Source organism: Podarcis pityusensis, assembly GCF_964106645.2.
Source record: "Podarcis pityusensis genome assembly, chromosome: 14".
Lineage (NCBI taxonomy): Eukaryota > Metazoa > Chordata > Lepidosauria > Squamata > Lacertidae > Podarcis > Podarcis pityusensis.
The window spans coordinates 23,608,011-23,633,242 of NC_138039.1; the positions used below are offsets into that span (position 1 = coordinate 23,608,011).

A 25,232-nucleotide genomic window follows, 5' to 3' on the forward strand; every position below is an offset into this window, starting at 1 on the left:
TTACTTTGCAAATACATGCAGAACAGATTTGCTAAAGGCTGGTTCTCCCATGCAGCAATCTCTGAGAGTCCTCCTTGGCCCTATGCTGCGTGCGGTGGACGTGAATGCCCTAGAAAGGGGGGAAGTGAACCCTCTGCCTCTCACACATTCTTACTCTGTCTTTCTTCAACTGCACAAGTATATCCTTCCTTTGTTCCTTCCACTCCTCCGTATAAACAGCACTCAGGTTAACAGGGCTGGACCTACTATTGAGCGGAGTGTCACCTCCCTAAGACAACAGGTACCAGAGGGTGGCAGCACCTCCCAACCCCCAATTCTGCTTAAATCCCCTAATCTATCCTGCTCTGCACTTCCTCAGGTAGCAGGCTACCCTCGGGAAGCATGTAGATCAATATCCCGATGCCAGGGTTGAAATCAGATGCAATGGCCCCTCTAGATTCTCTGCTAGTCCTTCATCTCAGGCAGCAAATCTCTTGTTCCTGACTATTCAGGGCACCTGGCAAACCTCAGAAGGGAAGCTGCAGCCCTCTCAATGTTAAGACTCCAGCTCCCAGCAGCCCACACAGTCAGGGAAGATGAGAGTTGTAGTCCAGCAACACCTGGAGGGCCACAGGTTCCCCACCTCTGTGTTAAAGTAAAGGTAAAGGTACCCCTGCCCGTACGGGCCGGTCTTGACAGACTCTAGGGTTGTGCGCTCATCTCACTCTAGAGGCCGGGAGCCTGCGCTGTCCGCACACACTTCCGGGTCACGTGGCCAGCGTGACAAAGCTGCTCTGGCAAGCCAGCGCAGCACACACGAAAACGCTGTTTACCTTCCCGCTAGTAAGCGGTCCCTATTTATCTACTTGCACCCGGGGGTGCTTTCGAACTGCTAGGTTGGCAGGCGCTGGGACCGAGCAGCGGGAGCGCACCCTGCCGCGGGGATTCGAACCGCAGACCATGCGATTGGCAGGTCCTAGGCGCTGAGGTTTTACCCACAGCGCCATCCACGACCTCTGCGTTAAAGAGAAGTAAATGTTTGTGGCAAAGAATCCTTTATGAAGCCATTCAGATTTGGACTGTTTTCCTGTCCACCCGCCTCATACCTGAAGCTGAGAAGTATCTGGCCTGAGCTTGCGGGAAGCCAAGCGACAAACTGTCCTCCTCAGCTGCCAAGGGAGCCTCCAGGCCAAGATGGCGACTGGTCCTGCCCCTCTTCAGCTTCTGGATTGTGTTGCCCATGATGGAAGGGTTGCTGAGCAGGTCGGGCCAGTTGAGCAGGGCCTCGTTGGAGTGCCACCGTATTAGGCTGAGGCAGAAACAAGAGCAGAGAGGAAGGATGAGCACGGGAACAAGGAACACCCTTAGGCAGAGCTCTTTAATAAATACAATCCTCCTCTTCAAGCTGACCTCACAGCCCAAACTGAAGCCAAATACATACATCTCAGAGAGACAGTGTGGTGTAGTGGTCAGAGTGCTGGACCTAGGACCTGCGAGACCCGGTTTCAAATCCCTGTTATGCCATGAAACTCACTGGGAGACCCTGGGCCTGCCACAGTCTCTCAGCCTAACCTCCCCTCACAGAGTTGTTGTGAGGATAAAATGGGAAGAGAACCACATGCAGCACCTTGAAGGAAAGGCGGGATATAAATGCAACAAATAAATAAATCCCATTTACCTTTTCGAATCGTCCAGGAACAAATCTGTTTTGGTCTGCTCTGAAAAGGCCTGTAGGGAAGGAAAGAGGGTTCACTGCTCAGCCAGCCTTGGTTCTTTGGGATCAATGCAGCCCCTTAGGGAGGACCACTGTGAAGACTATACATTGGACACTAGGCCACAGGCAACTGACACGAGCCCCTCACTCAGATCTTGCTGGACTCCAACCCCATCCATCAGCTCTAGTCAGCAAGGTCAATGGGTCAGGGATGATGGAAGTTCAGGACCTCAAGGACCTTATCTCTCAGCCTAACCCACCTCACAAAGTTGTTGCGAAGATAAAATGGAGAGGGGGCAGAACCAAGTACACCACTTTAATGCTCCTTGGAGCAAATATGGAATATTAATGTAGTAATATTAATAATAAGGATGGGAATTGAGAGACCAGCAACATCACGAGGGCCAGGGGCTCTCCACTGCTGAATGAGGTAAAAGGACACAGATCTGAGGGAAAGAAAGGCAGGGCTGGAAGTGGGGCAGGGCCTAGGACCCCTTTAGAAACCACCCCACACTTCTGTCCTGCCACTTGCCACTCTCACCTCTGTCCGAAGCCCAGGGAAGGTGAGGAAGGCGCTCTCCATAAGAGACGAGTCCAGGTAGTTGTCGATCTCTAAGGACTGCTGGTCTGAATGGGCCAGGGACTGGCTGACAGACACCTAGGAGAGAAGAGGGCGCTTGAGGCAAGGAAGGACATTTTCCTTTCAGCTGGAAGGGCAAATTTGTCAGATTTGCCCGGGTAACCCCAACTTTTGAGGAGTCACTTTGATATTATTTTGAATGGAAAAAGCCAGCCACCTGCCAACAGCTCTTACTTTCTCTCTCTTTCCCTATTTAAAAAATAGCTGTCAGAGATGGGGGATGAGGGTGCCACTTCTCTAAGTCAGAAATTCACAAGAACCATTGATTTGCTAAACATCTTTGTTATTCAGAGGGGCCTGTTCAGTCACATTTAAGCTTCCAGAAATCGATCTCTGCGTGAAACACCAGAGGACTGTTGCCAGTCTGAGCAGAAGAACGCAGCCAGTTGGGTCAATGGCTACCGAACTTGGTGGTATAATATGGCTTCATATGTGCCACCCATGAGCTGTTTTCCTCTTCTGGGCACCACCCAATCTTGAAGAGGAACCTCAAAAATTCTGATAAAGAACTGTGCATTCAGTAAATGATGTAAAACACAGATGTACACAAGCAAAATATTATAATGCATGGATAAATAAACATGACTATCTTCTCTAAAAATAGGAATTGCCATGTTTGCAACCCATTAAGGAAATAACCAGTAAAATGTATTAAATGAAACATTCTGGCTAAAACTGGTAACCATAGAACATAGGAAGCTGCCTTATACCAAGTCAGGTGATGCTTGGCTCAACTAGTTCCATGCTGCCTGCACTACCCAGCAGCTGTTCTGCAGTGGTTCAGGCAGGGAGTTTTTCCTGGCCCTCACCTGGAGATTGATCCTGGGACCTTCTGCATGCAGAGCAGATGCTCTAACATTGAGCTATAGCCATTTCCCAACATCTAAAATCATATTTATTGTGACGGCCTGTGGCCAATTGAAGGCCTTGCCCAGAAACAGGCTACTGCCGCCTTCCCCAACGCACTGTTACCTTGCTCCGTGCCATACGGAAGAGGAAGAGGAGGGCCAGGTACAGGGGGTAGACAACCAAACTGGACACCAGACCAACCACAGCTGTCTCACCGTTGACCGGGATCAAGGTGGAGATGGCCACGTTGCTAGGAAAAGACAGGAGAGAGTAAGCAGGGAGGGCGCTAGCACAATTTCTAGTGCAAGACAATGCTGAGATGGACCCCCCCCCCCATATTTATGAGTGTAAGGTGTTTTAAATTGTTTTTAATATTGTTTCTAATGCTGTAACCAGCCCTGGTACCTTAGGGTGATGGGCAGGAAATAAACAAATAAATAACAAAGGCAGCTACCTTTTGTGGCATGTTCTTAAGGCCACAGGACATGAGGGAAACACTGGCCAAGCTATCCCACAGCCTCCCCACTGATCTTCATCTTTGGAAGGAAGTGGCCCTCCTGGGCTAGAGAGGATCAGAAATTCCCAACGCACCTGAAGTTGACATCTCCCACAATGCCGTACCACACGGCATTGGCACACAGGAAGAGGAAGACAAGGAGGCAGCAGCAGGATGCCCTCTGGACGCGGGTGAAGCGGCTGCGAGGGGGACGGTCCCACAGGGACAGCCAGACATGCTTCTCAAAGAAACCCCTCTGCAGCTCCTCAATGAAAATCCGCAAGAAGCTCCTCAGGTCAGCCTCGCCTGCGGAGCCAGAAGCGGGGGAAGGGTCAGTCAAAATGCCCATCTTAACATTATTGTCCCTGCAGAGAAGGAATCTCGCCTCAACCCGCACCCCCAAGTGACTGTCCTCATTTCAGTCTTCAAAACTGTGGTTCAAGCAGAGCCCCATTTCAGCTTGCCACATTTATTTATTTTTTAAAAAATTAAACAAAGTAATAATACAAATAAAAATGTGCACACACCCCCGGAACATTATTTACCATAATTATCCAACTTTCCAAAAATGTAACACTTCTTGAGATGGTTTGACCCCTTTTTGTTTTAACAATACAAATTCCACAAATATTTTCCACATTTCCTCAAAGTCATTTATCTTCCATATTCCCCTTCTTACTTTGATAGCACACGTAAATTTATCATTAATCACTATCTCCCTCACTTCTTTATACCATTCTTCTATTTGAAATCCACCTTGCTTTTTCCATTTCCTAGCTACGAGCACTCTCGCCACTGTCAGCAAGTTTGTGATTATTGCCACATTTATTTAACAAAAGGTATAAATTGCTAAATCATCAACAACAAAAACCCTAATGGGAGCTATAATTGAAAATGGTCATGCCAGCTGGGGCAGATGGGAGTTGCACTCCAAAAAATCTGGAGGGCAACAGCTTTGGGAAGGCTGTTGTAGGCAGATTTTGCGTCTTCAATGAGCTCTCTTCCCACTCACTGGCAGCAAAGACTTCCTTCTCCACCAGGCCATCATTCTCCTCGCTTTCGACAGACAGCCAGTCGTTCACCAGGAAGTGGTAGCTCTTGCAGGTCTGCAAGTCTCTGACAATGACGTGCTGCAGGTACCATGATGGATTTAGCCCTAAGCAGCATGGAAAGGAGAAGGAAACACAGCTTTAAGACATCTTTTTATCTAATTTGATTCCAAGATACATCCACTAACATTCTCCATGAATTTAAACTGATTGGGGGGGCAGGCGGGGGGAGGGGGGAATCCTGAGTACAGGGGTGGTGCAAGACATTTTGTGGCTTGAGGTGAAATACAAGATGCCCCCCCCCCCCATTGTTGTACATACAAAAGTCAAATGAAAAGGTAGCTAAATTTGACTTCAACACTGGCAATGGGATTCATACCTAGTTTAGGAAATGCGTAACAGGCTGTTTGGCCCACATACATCTGTCCTCCAACAGAGAAGGATGATAATTGGGAGATTCACAAAGAATAGCCACTTCTCCTTAAGGCTGCTCACTTCTCCTCTTCTTAAGCCATATGCTGCCTGAGGCAGTTGCCTCATTCTGACTAATGATCAAACCAGCCCTGCCTGAAAATGGTCTGTGTAGTTTTTTAAGTGACCGTTTTACATTCATTATGTTTCTCATTCAGCTTTAACAATTCAGGCTCTGCTAAACTGTAATTATGATATTCTCTGCAAAATGCTAGCAATGAGTTTTGTTCTTTGTCTTGGCAGATGGGAGAGGCGCAGCTTCAAAGGGGGGGGGGGGGCTCCAGAGGGGAAACTGCCGAGTTGCAATTCATCAAGAATTGCAGCTCTGTTCATTTGGGTTGCAGAGGCTGGATGGATCCCCATTTGTTTTCTAGGCGCACACTTTGCACACTCAGCTGAGCTGGTATGGGGTGGGATTGAGTGTTATCTCTACCCACCGACGCCACCCAATAACCGCTAATAACCCTGGGAGAGCCAGTGTGGTGTAGTGGTTAGAGGGCCGAGCTCATCCATCCATCCTTGGGCCAGTCACTGTAGTCTCTCAGCCTAGCCTACCTCACAGGGCTGTTGTGTGGATTACATGAGGAGGGGGAGAGCCAGGCAACAACAAACACAAACAAACAGGCTTTGGGTCTGCTCTCACATACGCACCTTTATTGTCGTGCCAGATGCGAATCTTCCACACGCTCCCAAGGCTCCGTTCTGTGGCGATCTGGAAGATATTGAGGCTGTTGCGGTGGAAGGCGTTTTCCCCATCCAGGTGCCGGTGCCCAGATTTGCTCTCCATCCCATACAGAGTGATTCCCACATGAGCCGTTGTCCCTGGAAGGAAGGAAGGAGGGAGTGCAAATTCTTAAAGAAGGAAAGTAGCCTGGTTTTTGTCTCATGTGGGGCAGGGGAGGGGAAGGTGAAATGGGACTCTTAAAGCATCCTTCATCCCCCCCAGCCTCCAGCCTGGGGCAAATGGTCTCCCACCCTCTTTGCACCTCAGCTTTGCATCTGGAGAAAGGGGACCCCAGGGAGGAAAGGTGTCCAGTTCATTTTAATTCGCAGTTCCTGATCTAATAACTAAGTGAAGATTTGCGCTACTCTGAATTTTGTGGTGCGGTTTTATGTCAGAATTTTTTTAAAAAAAATATATGTCAGGGAAATTTAACTGTGACCCATCTTACATTGCCAATTACAAAAAAAATTCATTGTTTGGGGGGAAAGGGCAAACAAAAGAAACCCCAATTCTCTAACACATAGCCACACAGTTGTTTAACATACAGCCTGAGGAAGTGTCCCGGTGATCTCAAAAGGTCATTCGTGACTTTGTGGCACTTTGGTTGGTTTTAAATTATTCATTATGTTCATTAAATTTGCTAGTAATTTGTTACACATCAAGGCCTCAAAAAGCAACATTAGGAAGAACTTTATGGTGGCAAGATTCATTTGACGGTGGAGCAGGCTCCTTTGAAAGCTGGTGGACTCTCCTTCATTGGAGGTTTTTCAGCGAAGGTTGGGGTGGCTACCTGTCAGGGATTCTTAAGCTGCGATTCCTGCACTGCAGGGGGCTGGACTAGATGACCCTTGGGGATCCCTTCCAACCTTACACAATTCTATTATGACTTGCAACATGTTTAAAACATTAGCGTAAATAAGCATAAGTAATAATTTAAAGACATTCATACAAAACCACATGCAGGTAATAAAAAAACACGCCCCTAAAGGGAGATTGCTGTCCATCAGGGTTCAGATCATTCTCCATCCCCTCTCTTCGCAGCAAGGGGAAGTGCACTAGGCTTCACAAAGGCCTCCCCCCATCCCCAACCAGCAAGTTTGGGAAGGGTTACTCTGCATTCTGGTCAGCACAGGAACATGCTTCTCTGGTGTGCTATTCCACCACACCCAGGGATCACATTACAGCATCCTTGAGAGCAGCAGCTGAGGGGCTGGACGGATCCGTCCTCCATTTCCTCTCCAAACAGGAGTGGCTCTAATACTCATTCACTTGCCAGGGTTTTACTGGGAGGGGATGTTTGTCCTGGATATTCTCTCCACAGAGCGGCTAAAAAGGCTTAATCCAAGCTCCTCTTTGCTCTGTCAACGGCTGCCAAGGGCGCAACAGTTCCACCTAGCCCACCCCAGTGGCCCTCTTGATCTGTGGTGTGCGGTTTAAGCAGGGTGGCCTTCACCAACCTGACGCCTTTTCCAAAAACTTTTTTTTTGAAGAGGAGAAGAACTAAGCTCTAGTCAGAACAGAGCTACTGAAATTAAGCCCATGGATTCCAATGGGTCTCCGCTGAGTAGAATTCAGCTGGCTGCAGTCCTAAAAAGCTAAACCTAAACCTAAGCGTGCTTACTTCCTCCTCCCTCCCAAACCATTCCCCTTTTATGCCATGTCTGCTTGGATTGCAAACTTGCAGGCAGGGATGGTCTTTCCCCCCCCTTATTGGTTTACAAGCCACTCCTGAAGCCTTTTTTGGTTTGAAGAGCAGGAGAAAAAGCCATTAGTTTGTAAAGGTCTATTTTAAAAACTCATACCCAATACAAAGTATCTTTGTATAATACACCAGAATAAAAGAAATGGTTTCAAAATCTAATCTAAAAGGGAACAGGAGAAAAGAGAAGGAAAAAGGAAAAAAGAAAGAAAAGAAGATGGGGAAAGATAAAAAGTCTTCTGGTTCTCTGTCTGTCATGAACATCCAACTATTTTGTTTTCTGTAAGTCAATATTGTTTTCAGTCTTCAAATCCAGCTATTACAAGTTCATTTCCCTTTTCATGCAAAAAGTCCATAATAAGTTTCCAATCCTTAATAAATGTCAATACTGATTCTTCTCTAATTAAACACATTAGCTTTGCTACCTCAACTAAGTCCATTAATTTTATGAACCATTCCTCCATAGTGGGTAGGGCTGTATCTTTAAATTAAGCGCTAACATGGCTGTGGGAGAAGACACAAACATTACCTTGAGGGTGCCCAGAGCATCACAGCTACTCACCTGACCCCTTGCCCCAGCCCGTTTTCACCAGGACCTCATACTTGTACAGCCCATTCTTCCCACAAAAAGGGATCACCCCTGCGCGGTTGATGTCGATCAAGTCCAGTTTGTGCACAATCACAGCCGCCACCGAGTATGTCACAAAACAGATGGCGCAAGTCAGCAGCACAATGTAGTTCAAACCTGGGCCTGGAGGCTGAGCAAAATATAAAGCATATATATATGTGTGTGTATATGTGCTCTCCTTCCCTGTATAAATTTATAGGTTACTTTGAGGAGCAAGGCAGCTCACCCACACAATGACAGATTAAAAATACAATCACTATATAAAGTTATTCCATGTAATGTATATACTGCTTGATTGTAAGGAAAAAAGGGGGGTGGGGAATCAAAACAACAGAAGTACCAACATAAGGATCAATATAAAAAGGTAAAGGGACCCTTGACCATTAGGTCCAGTTGTGGCCGACTCTGGGGTTGCTGCGCTCATCTCGCTTTATTGGCCGAGGGAGCCAGCGTACAGCTTCCGGGTCATGTGGCCAGCATGACTAAGCCGCTTCTGGCGAACCAGAGCAGTGCACGGAAACGCCGTTTACCTTCCTGTGGGAGCGGTACCTATTTATCTACTTGCACTTTGACGTGCTTTCGAACTGCTAGGTTGGCAGGAGCAGGGACCGAGCAACGGGCGCTCACCCCGTCGCAGGGATTCGAACCGCCAACCTTCTGATCGGCAAGTCCTAGGCTCTGTGGTTTAACCCACAGTGCCACCCGCGTCCCTAAGGATCAATATAGAAAAAGTTAAAAGCAGCTGTTTGAAAGAGTTAACAACCCTTAGACTTGACTCACAGGCCGAATGAACTGCACAGAATGAAGGGGGACGAAAAGGCTTGCACCAAAAGCTGTCAGATGCTGGGTTAAGCACACAGCCTTGTCAGGGGTGGCCCCCTCCAAGGGAGCCATGCCTTCAGTCTTCCAGTGCCCCTCCTGCTCGTTGAAATATTGGCACAAGGAACTGTACAGGCCCAGGGTCACTTCCACAGCAGTCCAGGCAAAGTGGTTGGTGATGTTCAAGTAATATTCTCTTGCAGGGTTGCTGGTACTAAGGGAGAGAAAGAAAGAAAGAAACAGTAAGGAAGGACTGGTTGCAGAGGCACACTTGACCTGGGGTTGTGGGGAGACTTTGGTTCATGGTTCAACCACACATCTTCAATCCAGGCAGATGAATCAGAATAGTTGCATCTCTGCATTCAAGGCATGGATTTAAGTGAGGAGAGACAACCATCCACCTCCTGCTATATCCACTAGTGTCAGCCACTAGGCTAGCTTCTTCCAGACCCCACCCACAGCAAGCTCTTTCCCTGCCTGGGAACTCATTGTGGGCTCTCCTGCGTAGCTGCAGAGGTGTCACTTACTCAGGGGAGACAAAGAAGGTGTAGCGCCGGTGGTCGCCCTGAGGCATCCTGGTCATATCCTCCAGGTAGATCTTCTTGGAGGCTGTGCAGTTGTGCTGGTGGGTCTCAGGTGAGTGGAAGAGACAGACAGCAATGAACGGCTCCTGCTCACTAGACACATAACGGTCTTGTTGGGAGGAGGAGAGGAAAGACAGGGTCAGAAAACAACTAGTTGGCGGAGCCACGAGCAGCAGAGATTGTGCAATAGAGCTCTTATTCATATAGGATTGAGATAGATAGATAGATAGATAGATAGATAGATAGATAGATAGATAGATGTAATTTAAGTTGAGCAGTTAATGTGTGTAACAAGCAGCCATTATGCACATTCATAAGGCCTCCTGAGGAATGTGCACATTATCTGTCCATGGAGAGGGAATTGTGGACATTTCCTGGTCAGTATACACAATCTCCTTCGGGAACATGCACAGGCTGACTAAATTCTGTAAATTCTCCAGCCAATATGCATAACCTCCCAACAGGCTACAACGAATGTGCATATCTAGACAGCACTCTGGGCAATATGAACTTTCTCTGGTCAGTATCCAGTCTCCCAGAAGCAGAAGGCCTGAGGAATATGTAAAATAGCTGTCTGCTATGCTGCACATTAACCACTCAACTTACATAACCATATCCATATATATCTACAGTATATACACACACACTTCCAGACGGGTATTAAGGGATGGGTGCTCCCCAGGCATGCAAGTTTTTAGCATGATCCACTTTACTTGCTTGCTTGCTTGCTTATTTATTTATTTACTTATTTCCGCTTGCCCTCAGAGCCCAGGGCAAGGTACATCAAACATGGAACAAAGTCCAATAAACAGTTCTAAAATGCACTGGCCTAATATCACTGGAGGAAGGACAGGAGAAATGCATACACAACAGACATTGTTAAAATTCTGGGTCCATGTAGCAACCTTGCAGAAGCCACAAAAACCCACACTTACCATTTACAACACTGAAGATGACCTGGAAATACAACCCTGCTTCTGCATTGTCATCCTCCACCATGACCACTGCAGTCCCCGAACTCCTTTCCTCAATCATGACCGTCGTCATGGTGATGTTCTTCTCTCCGGGGTCCAAAACCGTCACGGCAATAGCCTTCTCGGTATCCAGGCTCCCCACCGGTATCTCTGTCCCATTGTTGTCCTGGAACTCCATGGACGCCACCTCGGAGGAGACAGTGTAGTTGGTGACGAAGCCGAAGGGGAAGGGGTTGTAGTCCACCCGGATCATGACTTGGACAATGTCTGTCAGGTCAGAGAACGTGGCGTTGAAAGCTAAGGGGATGGAGAACTGGCAGTTGGGGTGCTCCTTGTAGCAGAGGAGGCCCAGTGGGCCGGCCCGCTTGCCCTTGGCCGTGATGTTGCTTCCCGCCAGTTCCAGGGGCTCTTCGTTGAGGACTCGGGACTTCATCAGGATGCGCATCAGGTCGGTGGAGAGGGCGTACGCCTGGGAGGCCACCTGGACGGGGCTCTGGTCATTGCACGTTTCCCGAGGCTCAGTCTCCTGGGAGACGGTGTTGACAAGGTGGATCAAGTCCCCTGCAAAGGAGCCAGGAAAGGTTAGTGTGGTCCTTACTGAGGATGGAAGTTCAATTAATTAAATCAGAGGTGGGGAACCTCAGACCTGGGCCGCCAAATGTGGCCCTCCAGGCCTCTCTGCCTGTTCCCTGGAACTTTCTCCAGGCTACACCTGTCATTGGCCCCGCTCCACACTTTCTGCAGGTGCTTTTGACTAGCTGGAATGTGTTGCTGAACACTGATAATGCCTCTTGCTTGCCTGGATGGAAGACGGAAAGGTAGCCCTCTCTCTGTGTGTGTTTTGCCTGTGCAGAAACCTTTGACGGGGGTGAGGGAAGACTCACACCCCTTACATGAAATGGTACCCTTTCACTGACTTTGTTAAGAAAGTCAAACATGGTTTTCACCCTCCTTCGACCAATGGAACATTATGGAGAGACATGTTTGTTTGATTGCCCTTCTTGGAACATCTAAATCCACAACCATCAACTGCTGTTTTTCCTTTTTTCTGTACAACTACTAAGCTCTGTTTTCCTTGTACAGTGGTACCTCTAGATACAAACGGGATCCGTTCTGGAGCCCCGTTCGCATCTAGAGGTAAACGTAACTAGCGACGGCGCGTCTGCACACGCGCACGTTGCTTTTCGCCGCTTCTGTGCATGCGCGTGACGTCATTTTGAGCATCTGCACAAGCGGCGAAACCCGGAAGTAACGTGCTCCGTTACTTCCGGGTTGCCGAGGAGTGCAACTCAAACGCACTCAACTTGAAGCATATTTAACCCGAGGTATGACTGTATGTCTTGTTACTTGAAATTAAAAATCAATTTAAAAAAGAAGCCTCTTATTCTTGCTAGAATTTAAGTCCAGTGTAGAAAAATAAGAGTCTGATCCACAGCTCCACTCACTTTTCTCCCTAGCCCCATCCAACACTGGCATGTGGCCCCCAGAAGAATGCCCATGAGGGAATGTGGCCTCCAAGCTGAAAAAGATCCCTCACCCTTGAATAAGCACTATGTTGATCATCCAACCACAAATAAAACCTTCTGCCCTCCAGTTATGTTTGATGCTGAGGATGACCATAAGCAAAGTTGCTGGAACTCAACCCTGATGGAGGGGAAAGAAATGCAGAGAAGCCAAGAGTGCTCAGCAGAAATCTAGATGGACCCTTTTTTTTTTACACCTGAACCTTGAATACTGATCCCACTGGGTTTCCCTTAGGATCTCATGAACTGCATAATGACACGGAATATTGCATTCCACACTCTCAAATTCACAAAGAAAGTAATTATGAATAAAGGCGGTTGTATTCCCAACAAATGAATGTGAGGGTTTTCGTTTGCTGAAGCAAAGTCTAAAGTGTTTCTTACTCCCTTACCTCTCACTTAAAGGGAAACTATGTGCTGTTCCCTCGGGTTCTCAAGAATGGCTTTGAAAATTGAAGATTTGCTATGCGCGCATACACACACACACACACACACACACACACAGACAAATTGATTTGGGGATTTATTAACATAGGAACACAGGAGGTGGGCTTAAACCCAGGCATTCCTCCATCAAACTCCATATTGTCTACACTGACTGGCAGCAGCTATGCAGGGTTTCAGAAAGGGAGTCCCTGCCCCCCCAGTTCTTCCTGGAGATGCTGTTGGGAGATTGAATCTGGGACTTTCTGTATGCAAAGCAGATGCTTTGCCACTGAGCTAGCCCTTCCAGGTACTAAAACCCCATCTTTTACAGCTGTGCTGGTTGAGGTTGGTGGGAATTGTAGTCCAAAACATATGGAGGACGTGGGATTGGGGAAGGCTGCTTCAAAAACAAACTCTCCTGCACACTCACCCATGATGTTGAGGATGTTGTCTGCGATGGTTGTTGGGGTCATGGTCCCTTGCATGGTCTCTCCCTGCAGAATGGCCATCATGTCTCTCAGTTTCTTCAAGGTCTTTGTCAGGCAAGCTTGGCAAACAAACTCCTTGTTGGCTACCTGTGAATCCAAGATGCAAGTTAATTGACCTTATATGTCGAGCCATCAAGTTGCTAGTCCTCATGTGAGTATAAGATCTGACTTCTGCAAATGGCAAACTGCTACTTCCCACACAACAGTTTCCAGGCATGCACTGCTGTCTTTGACACCAAACACTAGGCAAAAGTACCCACAGGGGCTGAGAAACCCCAGCCCATGGGAGAACCATGGACACCACTGAGCGCCTTGGAGGAGAGGTGGGGTATAAATCTAACAAACAAATAAACTTGGTGTCCTTCAGATGTTTTGGACCACAACTCCCATCAGTCCCAGTATCCTATGGCTATGCTAGCTGGGGCTGATGGGAGTTGTGGTCCAACTCCCTTCAGCCCCAGCCCCCCTCCCACTTGCTCCCCATGCCCAAGAGGCAGAGCAATGCGGCAAGAGTCTTAATAGCACAAGGATGGAAGAATGAAGAAACCCCGATGAAAGAACTGTGGCAAGAAAAACTGATGGACTATGTGGAACTGGCAAAACTGACACATAAACTACATGACAAGGGTAACTCTGATTTTAAAGATGAATGGGAACCTTTTATGAAATATTTGAAGAAGCAACAAAATGAACTGGACTCTTTGGCAGGTTTTGAATAAACATTCACAAACTCTTTATTGTAATATATAGACAGATAATTTGAGGATTTTACAATTTTATAACATGCAGACAGAAATATGTGTTGAGAAACCAGAGAAAGGAGCTGAGGGAAGTCTGGGGTGGGGTGGGAGGGAGGGTGTTCTATCTGGGGGGGAGGGGGAGGGGGGAAATGGAGAGGGGAACAACGTGGATGATGTATTTTTGTTAAATTACTGTGTTGAAATGTTTAATATTTTTTTTTAAAAAAAGAGGCAGAGCAATGCAATAACACCTACCGTACACTGAGCCAGGGCAGCCGCGATTTGCTGGATGTCATCCACAGTGGTCACATTCAAAGAAATCAGAGTTTCTGTAATGTTCCTCCGTGTCCAGGCCCGGAGACGGTCTTCATGTTTGGTTTCTGGTTTCAAACGCATGGAGCACTCATACTTACATTGGGGGTGAAAAGAAAAGTATGTGAACTAGATTCTTAAGACAGTTCTTATGAGAGCCTATGTAGTGTACTGGTTAGGGTAAGACTAGGACCTGGGAGAGACCAGGGTTCCCACTCAGCCTTGAATAAAGCTCACTGAGTGACATTGGGCCAGTCACTGCCTCTCAGACTAACATCCCTCACAGGGTTGTTATGGGGATTAAATGAGGAGAGGGAGAATCATTGATACTACCCTGAGCTCCTTGGAGAAAATGATGGTATAGAAATGCAGTAAATGAATGAATAAACAAGCCATGGGCTCTCTCTTTCAGTGATAAGCAAGGAGGGAAACCTTTCCATTTCCATGGGGTAAGTAGCCATCGGGAGGGGGAAACATGTGGAGTAAGGCATGTTAGTTTCTGTTTGCCACTGAGCAGCTGCTTAGAGTCACAAGGCTCTGTTTACATTCCAGAGACAGTCCAGGCTATTGGAAGTCTCATGGGAGACTAGAGACGGATGTGACGTTACTGGTGTCCTGTTTCCTTTGTTCCTTTGTTCAGTTGCTCTCTGCTTTCATAGAGAGAGGATGTCTTTTCTGTCTGCGTAGCTTAGAAATAAAACTCTTTGCAATGTAGCCATCACTTCCGCATGCTGCTGGAAACTCTGCTTAATGGGAACGTGCCTTGGAGCCTCATCAAAGGCTCAGGTTGTTAATTATTCTTTGGAGGCGATTCCGAAGGCTCGGCCGGAGGAAAATGAGGCTTTATCAGCTTGGCCGAGCGGAGATGCCGACAAGGCAATCTCACAGATTAAACTAGTCCCAAGCTGTTAAGGGCTTCCTGTACTAATAGTAACATCTTGAACTTGACCCAGTAGCAAACTGTCAACCAGTGTGCATCTCTGAGCACAGGTGTCATATGCTGACAGGGTCTCATTGCTGCCAGAATCATGTTGAATCTACTAATAATGCCTACCTACCTACCTAACAAATGTCCTTCCACCCAGCCACCAAAAAAGGTGTTGCTTCATACCTCATTTAAGATGGTGATGAGAGCCAAGGAATATTCAATGACCTGTTGGGGATCGCTCTGTTTCACCAGGCCCTGCAGCACCACCTCAGTCTGGTTGGAAAGCCATTGGGGAAGGCTGTGAAATCCTTCTGGAGGGCTAGGCAGCGTGATGGCCATGGAGCTGGGAAGGAAAACAACCTTTCAGTGTCATGCAAAAATTTCCTGAACATAGAAAAATAGATGCCTTATATGCTAGCTTTCTATCTGCAGTATTATATTTTAAATATGGAACAGTGGTTCCCACCCCCCAAAGGGGAACACTGGGAACTTTGTGTGAAGATTCCTTGTGGTTTAGGGAGATAGAGTACTTCATTTGGTCCTTAGCATTCTTCAATCCCTAGTTGTTTTCTTGAGGTGCAGAAAAGGTAAAGGGCAGGACACTCCCACTCAGGCTCCTCACATGTTTTCCTCTCCACATTAAAGCCTCGTTGGGATGGATCAGCTCAGCTTCCCCAGAATTTTTCTAAGAAAGGAGCAGGGGCGTGTGATGCCAGCATGGGAAGCAGGCATCTCGTTTAAGATGAATGTTGCATTGCTCTGTTTCCAATTTGTTCCCAGCAGAAGCCCATTCATCACCACGAAGCTGTTTGTTACTGATGAGAAAAGGGTGCTGAATCCTTTCTTGAGACAAACAAATTGGACAGCGCTTACAGACACAGCCTCTCCCCTTGATTTATAAACCAACAAACTTGCATTTCAGAGAGTATCGATCTCCCACCTGCCACCCATATTATCTCAAAAGAGCTGTAAACTTGGACAAACCCTTGTCATCAGCCTTTCCCCTTAGATGCCAGGAGTTATTGCCAACTCCAAAGCATCTAAAGGGCACTGCAAAGGAAATGCTCTGTTACATAAAAATGTAACTCTTGCTCCTAAGTTTGCTAGGGCACCATGAGGTTAACTTGTTAAGCCTGGCCAGAGGTCAGTCTGGAAGGTGGCACCCTGGCTGGTAATTAAGTGTCTGTAGCTGGGAAACCTAGCAGTTTCCAGCCAACCTAGCAGTTTGAAAGCACTTCAAAGTGCAAGTAGATAAATAGGTACCGATCCGATGGGAAGGTAAACGGCGTTTCCGTGGGCTTAGTCAGAAGTGCTTTCATGACTATGAGCTGTACGCCGGCTCCCTCGGCCAATAAAGCGAGATAAGTGCCGCAGCCCCAGAGTCGGTCACAACTGGACCTAATGGTCAGGGGTCCCTTTACCTTTAGCTGGGAATTAAGACCCTAGTACAGTGGTGCCCCGCAAGACGAATGCCTCGCAAGACGGAAAACCCGCTAGACGAAAGGGTTTTCCGTTTTTGAGTTGCTTCGCAGGACGAATTTCCCTATGGGCTTGCTTCGCAAGACGAAAATGTCTTGCAAGTCTTGAGATTTTTTTTTCGCTTTTCGCCCCCTTTATCTAACCTGCTAAGCCTTTAATAGCCTTTAATAGCCTTTTAGCAGCTAATCCGCTAAGCCTTTAAGCCTTTAATAGCCGCTAAACCGCTAATAGCGCTAATCCGTTAAGCCGCTAATAGGGTTGCTTCGCAAGACGAAAAAACCGCTAGACGAAGACTCTCGCGGAACGGATTAATTTCGTCTTGCGAGGCACCACTGTACTTCCCTGAGGTTTTATGGGTTGGTAGATTAGAGAACCAGGAGGAAAGATGACCAGATCAAAGCATGATCTCAGAATACAAAGGAAACACACCTCTTGCTATAATAATAGATAACTGGCTTTAGCTTGAGAGTTTTTAACTAGAGAAAGGGAAAGCAGATTATGTCTGACTCTTTAGCTGAGGTGCTATGAACAGATGCTAAATTGGGTAAGGCTGATGCCAACTCACCCTAAACTTGGAAGTCTCCAGGCTCTTGGAAACCCCTCTACAGACCTACGGGAAATTCTTTCCCAGGGATGTGGTGAGTATTCAAATAAAAACTGCTGAACATTTTGTACTAACCCATGCAAGTTTGGACTGATCCTTGAAATAGGTTAAGACTATTTCCAAGCAAACAGGACTGGGTGGGGGCATCCCTTATTATGCGGGGGGGGGGACTGGTGGTAGCAGGCTCACCTGCTGATGGACCAGTCATCCAGCCTGCCCATCTGGCTGCAGACAAAGAAATGACAAGCATTTGGAGGGGACTGAGGAAACAGTAGGGTTTGTGGGTATTTATGAGTGCTCATATGGGTTTTTGAAGTCAGCAGAGCAGTATTAGTTCGTCTTCTGTAAAAAGAATACTGTTTTGGAAAGGAAAGGCCCTTCTATGTGGAGATTTTTGTCCTAGCCATCACCTGTATTGGATCTGACATTGCTTTAACTGTTTTTAATGTGTTCAACAGTTTTAAATGTGTTTCCACTGCATTGTGGAATTGCTTCAAGATGCTCCAGTGGAAGGGAGCCACAAATTAAACATCAACAATCATCACCTGTTGAAAGCCACAACGGTTGCTCCCAGCTGGTCCTGCACCAGCACTGAGACAGACACCAGGGAGCCTCCCTCCTGGAATCCAGGGGGCAGGAAGGCAGAATGTTCGGAATGGCTGCCTTTATATACCCAGAATTCCTCACAGTGGCCGGTTCGGCAGCGGGCAGCAAGCAGTGTGTATACCAAGGGGGTGTCTTCATCCTCCGTATCTCTCCAGCCTGCCAGCCAAATGCACAAAGTAGATCGGGGTGACTACAGAAGGTAGATCAGGATTTACTGGGTAATTTGCAATGGGTTGCTTCCAATATTAGAGTAGACCCATTGAAAATAGTGGCCACAACTAACGTAAGGCCACTAATTTCAATGGGTCTGCTCAGAGGAGAACTTAGCTGATACAACCCAACAGATTTATTTATAATAAATATTCATAAACTGTCCACTCATATGCAACACCAACATGGTGTACAGCAGGTACAATATAAAAGTTTAAGATACCATAAAGACATAATACAGAATAGTCATAAAAAATGGCAGGCTCATCTTAAGAAAATATGAACAACTGAATAAGACTGCTGGCATAAAATGTATTCAAGAGACATTTGAAAGTGAGCAGCAAGGATGCCTGCCAAATTTTTGTGATGTAGGTGACACTGAGAATGCCCAACTCCTAGCTGGCACCTTTTGGGCTTCTGAATTATGAACTAATGGCGCTACTGTTGGTAACCAGCATGGCTTCCAGTTGTTCAACAAAATGACTTTTCCCACCTGAATTAAGCTGCTGAAATGAAGAACCCTTACAGGGTTGTTGGGATAGGAAAATGGGGAGGAGGAATATGTAGGCCACCTTGAGCTCCCTGGAGGAAAAGCTGGGATATAAAAGTAATAAATAATCCTTGGATAAAGGGCGGCATATAAATTTAATAAACAAACAAAAGAATAAGAAAAATGGCTCAGGACACACTCAGAGGAGGCACCTTTTCCATAGGCCCCATAGCCAAAGACTAGCTTTAAGACAAGTCTCCAATAAGTTCAATCATCTGTCTAAGGTGTGGGCAACCTTTAGCCCTGCAGATGCTGCTGAGCTAAAACTCTCATCTCCCCTAGCCATTGGCCACCCTTGCTGGGGCTGATGGGAACTGTAGTTTAGCAACATCTGGAGGGCCACACCTAGTCTATCTAATATACTACACTGTCCCTCCTATTTCTTTTAGGGATCTATGAAACCAAGCATAATTTGCTCTCAGGTACGTATTTTGAAGCCCGGGTTGGACATCATCTTACAATCTGGTCTCACCTGTACATTCAAAATGAATCTTGGCAGTCAATGCTTGGATAGGTCCCATTGGAGACAACCAGCAGGACCCCCCGAATGGTGGCTGGTTTGGAAACAGGTCGATGGAGGCAAAGCCTTCCTCCCCTGTGGCCAGATCTGTAATGTGCAGAGTGAAGGTATAGCCCTCGCCGTCCTTCAGAGCCCCTGGCCTCAGGACCAGGTTCATTCCTCTGCTGCCGGTGGAGGTGGTTGTTCTGTCCAAGGCCAGAGTCTTATTTTTGAAGCTGTGTGCCGACCATCTCTACACAGACAAAAGAGGCGCAGAAAAAGACCAAGAAAAGCTTTAACTTTTGTCATGTAGAAATTCAAAAAGGAATTTCTAATGTTTTCAGACTGAGTTTGCGCGTGTGTGTATAGAGGAAAGTTACTTTCAACGTCCGGCCAAAGTTTTGGATGATCACTCAACTCCATTCCCAGACATTTGGGCCAAGGAGAACAGGCAGGAGCCCAAACTGTCTGCTGGGAATACTTCCACCGTGGGATCCAGCTTGAGTCTCCTGCATTACATCACCTTCCAACTATTTTTTTAGAGGGAACAGGAGAACACGGGTGGGGGCGAGACTGAAGAGTCCTAGGACCTCTGCAGGGTCCCATCACTTGGTTTAAAGCAGGCTTCCCTAACCTGGTACCCTCCAGATGCTGCGGACTACAACTCCCATCAGCCCCAGTCAACAAAGCCAACGGTCTAGGATGATGGGAGTTGCAGTTCAACAGCAACTTGAAACTGGATCTGACAGAGATTCAAGAGGCCTGTTCTCTGTGAGAATCATGTTCTCTACTTGATGAGGATCTCTTGGGAGCTTTTGTTTGTTGTCGCTTTAAATGTTTATAGACCACACTTCCATAAAAACACAGCAAAGTGGTATACAGAATACAAGATAATTAAAACCTCAGTAAATACTGGTTGGTAAAAAGAAATTCACATGGCAAAGGCCTATGTGAATAATACAGTTTATAGGAAGTGTCTGAAAGAAGGCAGGGATGATTCCTGATAAACATCAATCAGCAGTGAGTTCCACAGGGCAGAGCCCACCGCACTAAAGGCTCGATCCCTAGTGAAGGCTGTCTAAATCTCAGGGATTTCCCAGAGTGCTCCATCAGGTGTGGCATTAGGAATTCAGTGAGAACTCCCATTTCATGCTCAGACTGTATATAAGTGTAAATAAAATCTGATTATCACAGAAACTCCATAAAGGTCTCCAGGGGCATCAATCCAAGGAATCCAAACCCATGAAAAGTGTTTGGACCCTGGAAAACCTCTCACCGCCTAGAGATTGGTTTGTGCTTAACAATACAGGCCACATTCACAACGGAACATTTAAAGCACTGCGATACCACTTTAAACAGCCATGGCTTCCCTCCAAAGATTTTGGGAGCTGTATGGTGGGAAAGTGGTTGGAGAAAAATTTTTCTCCCTCTCTCATAACACTAGAACTTGTGGGCATCCAATGAATGCTGGAAGACACAGGATGGGTAAAAAAAGGGAATCCTTCATGCATTGCATAGTTAAAGTATGGAACTATCTCCCCCACCAACTAGGATGGCTTTAAAAGAGGACTAGGAAAATTCATGGTAGAGAGGGCTATTGATGGCCAGGATGACTAATAGCATCTCCATGGTCAGAGGTGGCAATGCTTTTGAATACCAGTTGCTAGAACACACATGACGGGAGAGTGCTCCTGGGCTCTAGACCTGTGCTTTGCAGGTTTCCCAACTGGTCAGGATGCTGGACTAGATAAGCCAATGGTATGATCTAGCAGGGCTCTTCTTATGTTCCTAGTTATAGTGGGCACATCCAGGCACCCAATTAGCTGGCAACTGACTGTGCAAGGCTGACCCCAGAAACATCCAATGGCCACCTTACCCCCTGTTTGGAATTATTCTGGCAGTTCAAGCAGGTCCCTTCCAGGTACACGTAGGAGCTGCGGCTCACTTCGTAGACAGACTGGGCCTTGCAAGAGACACACTCCAGGGAGACGATGGGGACCGTCCCCTTCTTCAGTAGCACCTGGAAGAGAAAGCACAGTGAGCCCACAGAAGCAGAGGTGTCAGCAGAATCCCTCCCCAGAGGATAACTGGAGCAAGCAGAGTATGTGTTAAGAAGAAAGAGCAGAATTCTGAACTATGAGAATCTGAATTCTGCACCATGAGGCCTTGAATCCCACAACCAATATATTTCTTTTCTTTTTTTTAGGTTAACTTGTTTGTAACATCTGATTTTATTGGTAATTTTGAAGTATATTTTATGTAAACTGCTTAGAGGTTTTGATCACTGAGCAGTATATAATTTCTATTAAATAAAGATAAATTATGCAAAACTAATGGATTTACATAATTTCCCCATCATTTTGTGTGATTCATTCTGTTACTTAAAATAATCATTTTGCACAATGTAGGCTGTAATCTATAGGATGACCAGGGGCAGGGGGAAGGAGGGGCAGTCCATGTGACATACAGGCCTAGAAGGAGTTTTCTCTTACAGGACTAGAAAGATTCCATGTTCATCAAAAACAACCTTCCCTAGCCTGATACCCTACAGTATTTTGGCCTGCAGTTCTCATCAGCCTCAGCATCATAAAACGGCTATGCTGGCTGGGGCTAATGGGAGTTGTATTCCAAAACATCTGCTGGGTACCAGTTTAGGGAAGGCTGGCATGAACAGGTCCTTTTTCACACAGATGGAATATACAGACAAAGAGTGATGATTTCCCAACCCCACAAGAGGGACTTTGCATTTTGAGGGTCAAATCCCCTCCAACCATTAGTTAATACTACACAACTTGGCTCCAGGGGACTTTTTCATCAAATTTATCCCAGGCTTCACTAAATTAAAGGTGGCCAAGTTTGTCTTTGCTTCTGCTTCCTGCCTACATCAGATACGTTGTGTTTTACGTTTCTATTAGATGCCTTAGTCTCAGAATCCTAAGTTTATAACCTGCTACCTACAGCACTTGGGAGGGACTTGTTCAGCCCATATCTCCATCTTAGAATCAACTCTGCAAGCTGACCTCATGGCTGCCTCTTCAGACTACTTAGGGAGTCCTGTTGGTTTTTATGGTTTTTCTTCATTCCACCCACCCCTAGCTCCTGCTTTGTGTAACATCTTGATGATGAAGAGTTCTGGAGAACTCAAAAGCTTTCCACACTTGTGTAACACTTTGGTTGGTCCCACTGAAGCTATTGCCCAACTGTGGATGGTTGGAGAAAGGGGAATACTGTTCATTAAGGTTTTCCTCAATTACGCAGCTGAAAACAGGACTGCTGACTGATTAAGCAAACAACACACAATGAGTCAAAAGGGCAAGTATGAAAAAGGCTTGGAAATGAGAATTGAATGGCAAATGCTTGGAATTCCCAGCTGGGTTCCATAGGGAAATGCTTTGCTAAACCCTGGCACCCCAGGATGGCCTCCACTTCCACGGGACACTTGTCTCTCCAACAGCGCAGAAAACGGTCTCGTAATGAGCCAGATCATTGGTCCAGCTACCTCAATGCTGCCTGCACTAACTGGCAGCATCTCTCCAGGGAATAATATAACATGTAGTTAAACTATGGAACTCACTCCCACAGGAGGCAGTGGTGGCCACCAACTTGAATGGCTTCAAAAGAAGACTGGGCAAATTCATGGAGGTGCCAAGTAGCCATGATTGCTATGCTCTGCTGTGCTCGTGGAAAACAATCTTACTCGGCTACGAGTGATCACCAAAGAAGAAAGCTCTGCCTTCATGTTTGGAGGCAGCAATGCTTCTGAATACCAGTTGCTGGAAACCACAGGAGGGGAGGGTTGTTATTGTGCTCAGGTCCTGCCTGCAGGTTTCCCTTTGGGACATCTGGGTGGCCTCTGTGACAGCAGGATGCTGGACTATGATGGGCCTCTGACCCAATCCAGCAAGCTCTTCTTGGATTATTACAAATTCTTTCCCAACCCTACCTGGAGATGCTGGGGGTTGTACTTCTGCAATACAAATAGAGTACTTGTATTGCCTTCTGCAATACAAAGCAGATGCTCTACCACTGAGCTATGGCAACTGTGAGATACTCCGGCTATTGCGCCATTATCTCCATGCAACTCTAAATAACTACAGAAGCCAAGGCTGTCTCTTGAGGCTTCAGGCAATAATAGGCATTTTTGACAGTAGCGATAGAGCTGCTGTTTAATGTGGCAGGCTGTTAAAAGAGCACCAAAGCCCTCTCTCCGCAGAGCAAGACTGAAGGGCCCCATCTGTTCCTCCCGTCCCTGCGACAGTCAAATCATTGTTTTGCATTCATGTATGCAAGCGAGATTGTACGGAATGTCCTTGAAAGACTATCAATTTGACTTTGGTTCTTTCTGCCTGCCCCCCCCCCCCACTTCCTCTTTCCTTCCAGTCTTCAGTTTCCAAAAGAACAACACACACACACAAAAGGAAAGAGGGAGAAGAGCAAGAGGGAGATCAAGGCAGTAAGAATTTCCACTTGCAGACAAACGGCATCTCGGGTTGCCAAGCCTCTCCTGGAGCTGGTGATAGAAACCATAAGGTTTTTTGGCCTGCAGATTCCTTTTGCTGCTCAGTTTTGTTTTGCGGCCTACCGATAGGTGCAGTTATTTTAAAAAGAAGGGGGAATGTGTGTGTGTGTGTTACCCTCCCTCTCTCCCTCTGCTTTTTCCAAGGCACCATGGGAAGAAAAGCAAAAAAGAAAAGCCTCGGCTATCAGCAAAAGGGTTCTTTTTCTCTCCTAATGTTCATACAGTGGTACCTCGGGTTAAGTACTTAATTCGTTCCGGAGGTCCGTTCTTAACCTGAAACTGTTCTTAACCTGAAGACCACTTTAGCTAATGGGGCCTCCTGCTGCTGCTGCGCCGCCGGAGCCCGATTTCTGCTCTTATCCTGAAGCAAAGTTCTTAACCTGAAGCACTATTTCTGGGTTAGCGGAGTGTGTAACCTGAAGCGTATGTAACCTGAAGCATATGTAACCCGAGGTACCACTGTATTTGTAGATGGGCAACTTTGGGCATTCCACGCCTGCCTCTGCAATCCCACCCAACACACTGGGCTATCCTAATCTATCTGGCAGCTGTCTCCCTGCAGAAATGGGAGCCATGTAGCTCAGTGGGAGAGCATCTGCTTTGCATGCAGAAGGTGCCAGGTTCGATCCGCAATGGCATCTCCAGGTAAAAAAGACTGAGGTGTCAGGGTTGGGGATGAGCTCCCTTTCCCCATGAGGCCTGGAGAGACATTTGCAGAGACAACAGTGATGGGCCAGATGGGCCAATGATTTCACATATGGCAGGTCTGTGTAGGAAGAGGAAGATCCCAATGTCAATCCCTGGTAGGGCTAAGAAACACCCCCTGCCTGAAAACCTGGAGAGCTGCTGCCAGTTAGTGTAAACAATACTGACTCAGTATAAGGCGGCTTCCTATGTTCCTGTTTAAGTCAGCCCTTTATTCAGAACCATGAGAACTGGAATCTTACATTTTAGTTGAAGGAATATAGATGGGATATAAAAGGAATATAGATACAGCACTTGCTTTGCATACAAAAAGTTCCAAGGTCAGTTCCTTCAGGAAAGGCTAGGAGAGACTCTCTGCCTGAAACCTTGGAGAGTCACTGCCTGCCAGTGTAGTCAGTACTGAGCTACAGGCACCAAAGGTAGAACTCCACATATAGCAACGTGTGTGTGTGTGTGTGTGTGTGTGTGTGTGGACCTTTAGGACCTGCTGCTTATCAATGAAAGCAGCACTTTCAATTTCCTTTGCAATCTTTAACATGTTTCCCTTGCTGCCCTTCTCCTGTGGCTGATGGGGCAGCTGAAGCCACAGGAGACTGACTTCACCACAGTCACACTGTGAATCTGTGGCAGAGCCAGAATGCAAACCCAGGATTCCCAAATCAGAGTTCATCCTATCCCACTTGTGCACTTTTGGGAGGGGGGGCATTTTCAGTCCAAGGGCTACATTCATTTGTGAACAACTTTCCAGGGGCCACATGCTAGTGGTGGGTAGAGCCAAAAGCAGTGAAATATCTATGGGAGCAGAAATCCTGGCACTTTTCGGCTCAAATTTCACCTCAGAACCTCAGCCTCAGCCATGAACATGCAACACTAGTGTGGCATAATGGTTAGAGTGTGAGACTCGGACCTTGCAGGCGAGAGTTCAAATTCCCTCTCAGCCATGAAGCTCAATGGGTGACATTGGTCCAGTCACTGTCTCTTACTCTAATCTACCCCACAGGGTTCTTGTGAGGATAA

General features: G+C 46.8%; 1 protein-coding gene across 2 annotated transcripts in view; it reads right to left on the reverse strand.

Moving 5' to 3' along the window:
• PKD1 (polycystin 1, transient receptor potential channel interacting) overlaps window positions 1-25,232 on the reverse strand; it is a 110,232-nt gene that overhangs the window by 14,650 nt on the left and 70,350 nt on the right. For both annotated transcript variants that reach the window (XM_080981663.1, XM_080981662.1), the window contains exons 17-33: window positions 20,868-21,011; window positions 18,965-19,244; window positions 17,672-17,888; window positions 15,227-15,386; window positions 14,055-14,211; window positions 13,006-13,146; window positions 10,588-11,187; window positions 9,596-9,761; window positions 9,030-9,282; window positions 8,184-8,379; window positions 5,850-6,020; window positions 4,691-4,834; window positions 3,774-3,984; window positions 3,306-3,432; window positions 2,235-2,351; window positions 1,658-1,707; window positions 1,086-1,288 (exon numbers count right to left, since the gene is read on the reverse strand). In XM_080981663.1, the coding sequence (XP_080837789.1) occupies window positions 1,086-1,288; window positions 1,658-1,707; window positions 2,235-2,351; window positions 3,306-3,432; window positions 3,774-3,984; window positions 4,691-4,834; window positions 5,850-6,020; window positions 8,184-8,379; window positions 9,030-9,282; window positions 9,596-9,761; window positions 10,588-11,187; window positions 13,006-13,146; window positions 14,055-14,211; window positions 15,227-15,386; window positions 17,672-17,888; window positions 18,965-19,244; window positions 20,868-21,011 (3,337 nt within the window). The remainder of the gene's footprint in view (window positions 1-1,085; window positions 1,289-1,657; window positions 1,708-2,234; window positions 2,352-3,305; window positions 3,433-3,773; window positions 3,985-4,690; window positions 4,835-5,849; window positions 6,021-8,183; window positions 8,380-9,029; window positions 9,283-9,595; window positions 9,762-10,587; window positions 11,188-13,005; window positions 13,147-14,054; window positions 14,212-15,226; window positions 15,387-17,671; window positions 17,889-18,964; window positions 19,245-20,867; window positions 21,012-25,232) is intronic.